The sequence below is a fragment of the Myotis brandtii genome, unplaced genomic scaffold (genome assembly GCF_000412655.1).
Source record: "Myotis brandtii unplaced genomic scaffold, ASM41265v1 scaffold667, whole genome shotgun sequence".
In the NCBI taxonomy this organism is placed as follows: Eukaryota; Metazoa; Chordata; class Mammalia; order Chiroptera; family Vespertilionidae; genus Myotis; species Myotis brandtii.
Window position 1 is genome coordinate 1,840,458 of NW_005370593.1, and position 3,550 is coordinate 1,844,007.

The following is a 3,550-nucleotide window of genomic DNA, read 5'->3' on the forward strand; positions in this document are numbered from 1 at the left end:
AGAGAGAAACATCAATGATGAAAGAGAATCACTGACTGGCTGCCTCCTGCACGCCCCACACTGGGGATTGAGCCCGCAACATGGGCATGTGCCCCTGACCAGAATTAAACCTGGGACCCCCCCAGTCCGCAGGTAGATGCTCTATCCACTGAGCCAAACCGGCTAGGGCAGTCCATTTTTTTTTTTTTTTTATGGCTTTATTTTGATAAGTGAGTGAAGTAGAGACTAGTTTGTCTCAAAGACTGAAACAGTCCTAGGAGCACAAATATCTTTCATTATGTATTTCTCATTTCAGGAGAGTGCAAGATACAAAGACAGGAAGGTTAGAAATATGCCCTCTGGTAATTTTGCAGTCTAAAATGCTATCCAAATGCACATATAAATATTTAATTGTGTTTATAGATTTATACAGAAATGAAGCTACCTCATATTGCTAGTCTCCTACTTACTTGTTGCTTACTAAAATAAATGGATTGGAAGCTATCTTGTATTTTTAAAAGTTTATTAGCTATAGATTATTTAATATATTTCTAGTTTTAAAGGAATATGCTAATTAGTACTTTTCATAACTTAACTGGAAAAATAGAAGTAATAAATTAGAGATGTAATACTTCTGTTAAAGTGTTTTATAATAATTTTATTTATATCATGTATAGTTGAAGTTGTTTAGAAACTTTAAGTAGTTAACTTTGTTTTTTTCTTGAAAGCTTATATCTCTTACTCGGTGGACCTTTTTTTTAAAAATACATATTTAATAGAAACAGACATTGATTCTTCCTTTATCAATGGACATTGATCCTTTATAAACTTGAATCACTGTGTTCATGGAACAGTTTCATTTTTACAATTTCAAGAAAAATGCAAGGTAATTCATGAAGTATTTTGATCCTTTCTCTGCAGATACTTACAAGAAGATTAAGGTTTCGGTTGGAACGTGCACCTGGTGAAACTGCATTGATAGATAGGACTGGCAGGATGTTGAAGATGGAACCCTTAGCTACAGTTGAATCTTTGGAACAGTACCTCTTAAAAATGGTGAGATCTAAAAGAAAAGAAAAAAAAATGTTGAGTTCTTGCAAAGGCATAGTGAAGTAACCATTCTCTGCTGTGGTCTAGCCCTTTAGGAAAGTAATTTGGGAAGTATGCATCCAGAGTTATGGTAATACAGTGTGATCTAGCAATTCCATTTTTAGGACTTTATTTAAGAAAATAATCTTTATACATTATAAATTGCTTTTTCATAAAGATGTTTATTATAGTTACTTGCAGTACTAAAATAGTGAACAAAACCTTAATGCCAATCAATAAAGGTATATCAAATTGACAATTATTTCCATTAATTTGAGTACTTTTATGGAGCTAATAAAATGTATAAAACCAGGTAAGAGAAAAGTGTTTTTGTATTGTATAAACAAGACTTTGTTTTATTGTAGCTATTGAAATAATAGACTACAGAAATACTCTATGATATTAATAGTAGGCTACTTTGGTTTTGCACATTTCTGTTCTGTGTTTTTCAAATATTGTTTAATTAGTATTTGTTATAGTAAAATAGCTCACATTAATGGGATAGGATAAGAGTGGGCAATGTGTCTTAAAATATTATTAGTAAAATGTCTTTTGTATTTTCTTTGGTTTAGGTAGCAAAGCAGTGGTATGATTTTGATCGATCTTCATTTATTTTTGTTCGAAAATTAAGAGAAGGACAAAATTTTATATTTCGGCACCAGCATGATTTTGATGAAAATGGAATTATTTACTGGATTGGGACAAATGCCAAGTAAGTCATTCTGTTTAATTCACCTGGAAAAAGCATTCTAGGTAGCAGAATAAGATTTGAGTATCCTGTAGTTAATGAAATTTTGTCTTATAGGTTAAATTTAAAACTATCTAATTTAACTTTGTTTTTGTTAATCACCTTTGGATATATTTTCCATTGATTTTTAGAGAGAGTGGAAGGGAGAGAGGGAGGGAGAGACAGAGAGACAGAGAGACATGGATGTAAGAGACACATCAATTGATTGCCTCCCACACACGACCTGACTGGGTCTGGGGACTGAGCCTACAACTGAAGTACATGCCCTTGATCAGAATCGAACCTGAGACCCTTCAATCCGAGGGCCGATGCCCTGACCCCTTAGCAAAACTGGCTAGAGCTGCCCTAGCCAGTTTGGCTCTGTGGATAGAGCACCAGCCTGTGGACCAAAGGGTTCCTAGTTCCATCCCAGTCAAGGGCACAATGCCCCAGTTGTGGGCTTGATCCCCAGTAGGGGGCGTGCAGGATGCAGCCAATCAATGCTTCTCTTTCATCATTGATGTTTCTATCTTTCTCTTCCTTTCTATCTTTCTCTTCCTTTCCCTTCCTCTCTGAAATCAATAAAAATATATTTAAACAAAAAACAAACAAATAACTGGCTAGGGCTAAATTAATTTTCATGAAGAAAAACAAATTGTTAATAGTAGAATTTTAAAAGTTGATATAATTTTATGTATGATAAAAGCTATGAATAAATATGTTAATAGTGTTAACTGCTAATATTTTCTTATTTTGTGTAGAACTGCATATGAATGGGTAAATCCAGCTGCTTATGGACTTGTAGTAGTAACCTCATCAGAAGGAAGAAATCTACCTTATGGCCGCTTAGAAGACATACTAAGTCGTGATAATTCAGCTTTAAATTGTCATAGCAATGATGATAAGAATGCATGGTTTGCCATAGATCTGGGTCTCTGGGTGATACCATCAGCATATACACTTCGTCATGCTCGTGGATATGGAAGGTCTGCACTGAGAAATTGGGTTTTCCAGGTATCCAAAGATGGACAGAACTGGACCTCTTTGTATACCCATGTTGATGACTGCAGTCTCAATGAACCAGGGTTAGTGGAGGAGTCTTTGTGCATTAGAAAACTCAATAAAGAGCCATGTTTATTTTTATGATTGTATATCCTTAGAGCTCTCTTCTTTGTGAGATAATTGAAGCAAGATTTCCTTTCTGAAAACAGTATATTATTAATAATAAATTTTAGGTATTAAAACTTGAAATGCTGACTTTACCAAAACTTTGTGAAAAGCTTTAAGTTAAACATTAATAGAAAACTGAACATATATATTTAAAAAGAAATTGATACATTACGATGTGTGTGTATAGCACACTAACAAAAAACAAAAAATGGAATTAGTTTTTTACTAAATTCTCCATATATTCACATGATACTTGTGAATGTTCAACAAATTATTGCTGGTTATTGAATAACTAGAGGCCCAATGCATGAAAATTCATGCAAGAGTAGGCCTTCCTTCCCCTGGCTGCCAGTATCGGCTTCCCTCCAGCACCTGGGACCTGGGCTTTGCTCGGGCTCCTGGCAGGCATCTGGGACCGGGCCGCTTCGCTCCGGCCCCGGCCTCGTCCGGAAGGATGTCCGGTCTAATTAGCATATTACCCTTTTATTATTATAGATGGCTGACAAATTTTTATTATTTTTATGTATCTCTTCCTAAATTATTTATATATATATAATTTTTTTAAAGACAGAAGATCAGGGCTCA

The 3,550-nt window shown here is 34.8% G+C and overlaps 1 protein-coding gene across 5 annotated transcripts in view; it reads left to right on the forward strand.

Annotated features, from left to right (window-relative positions):
- The window catches only part of HECTD1 (HECT domain containing E3 ubiquitin protein ligase 1), a 99,894-nt gene that overhangs the window by 65,873 nt on the left and 30,471 nt on the right, over nt 1–3,550 (forward strand). For all 5 annotated transcript variants that reach the window (XM_005880990.2, XM_014528964.1, XM_005880992.2 and 2 more), the window contains exons 20-22: nt 901–1,035; nt 1,641–1,780; nt 2,557–2,880. In XM_005880990.2, coding sequence (XP_005881052.1) covers nt 901–1,035; nt 1,641–1,780; nt 2,557–2,880 — 599 coding nt within the window. The remainder of the gene's footprint in view (nt 1–900; nt 1,036–1,640; nt 1,781–2,556; nt 2,881–3,550) is intronic.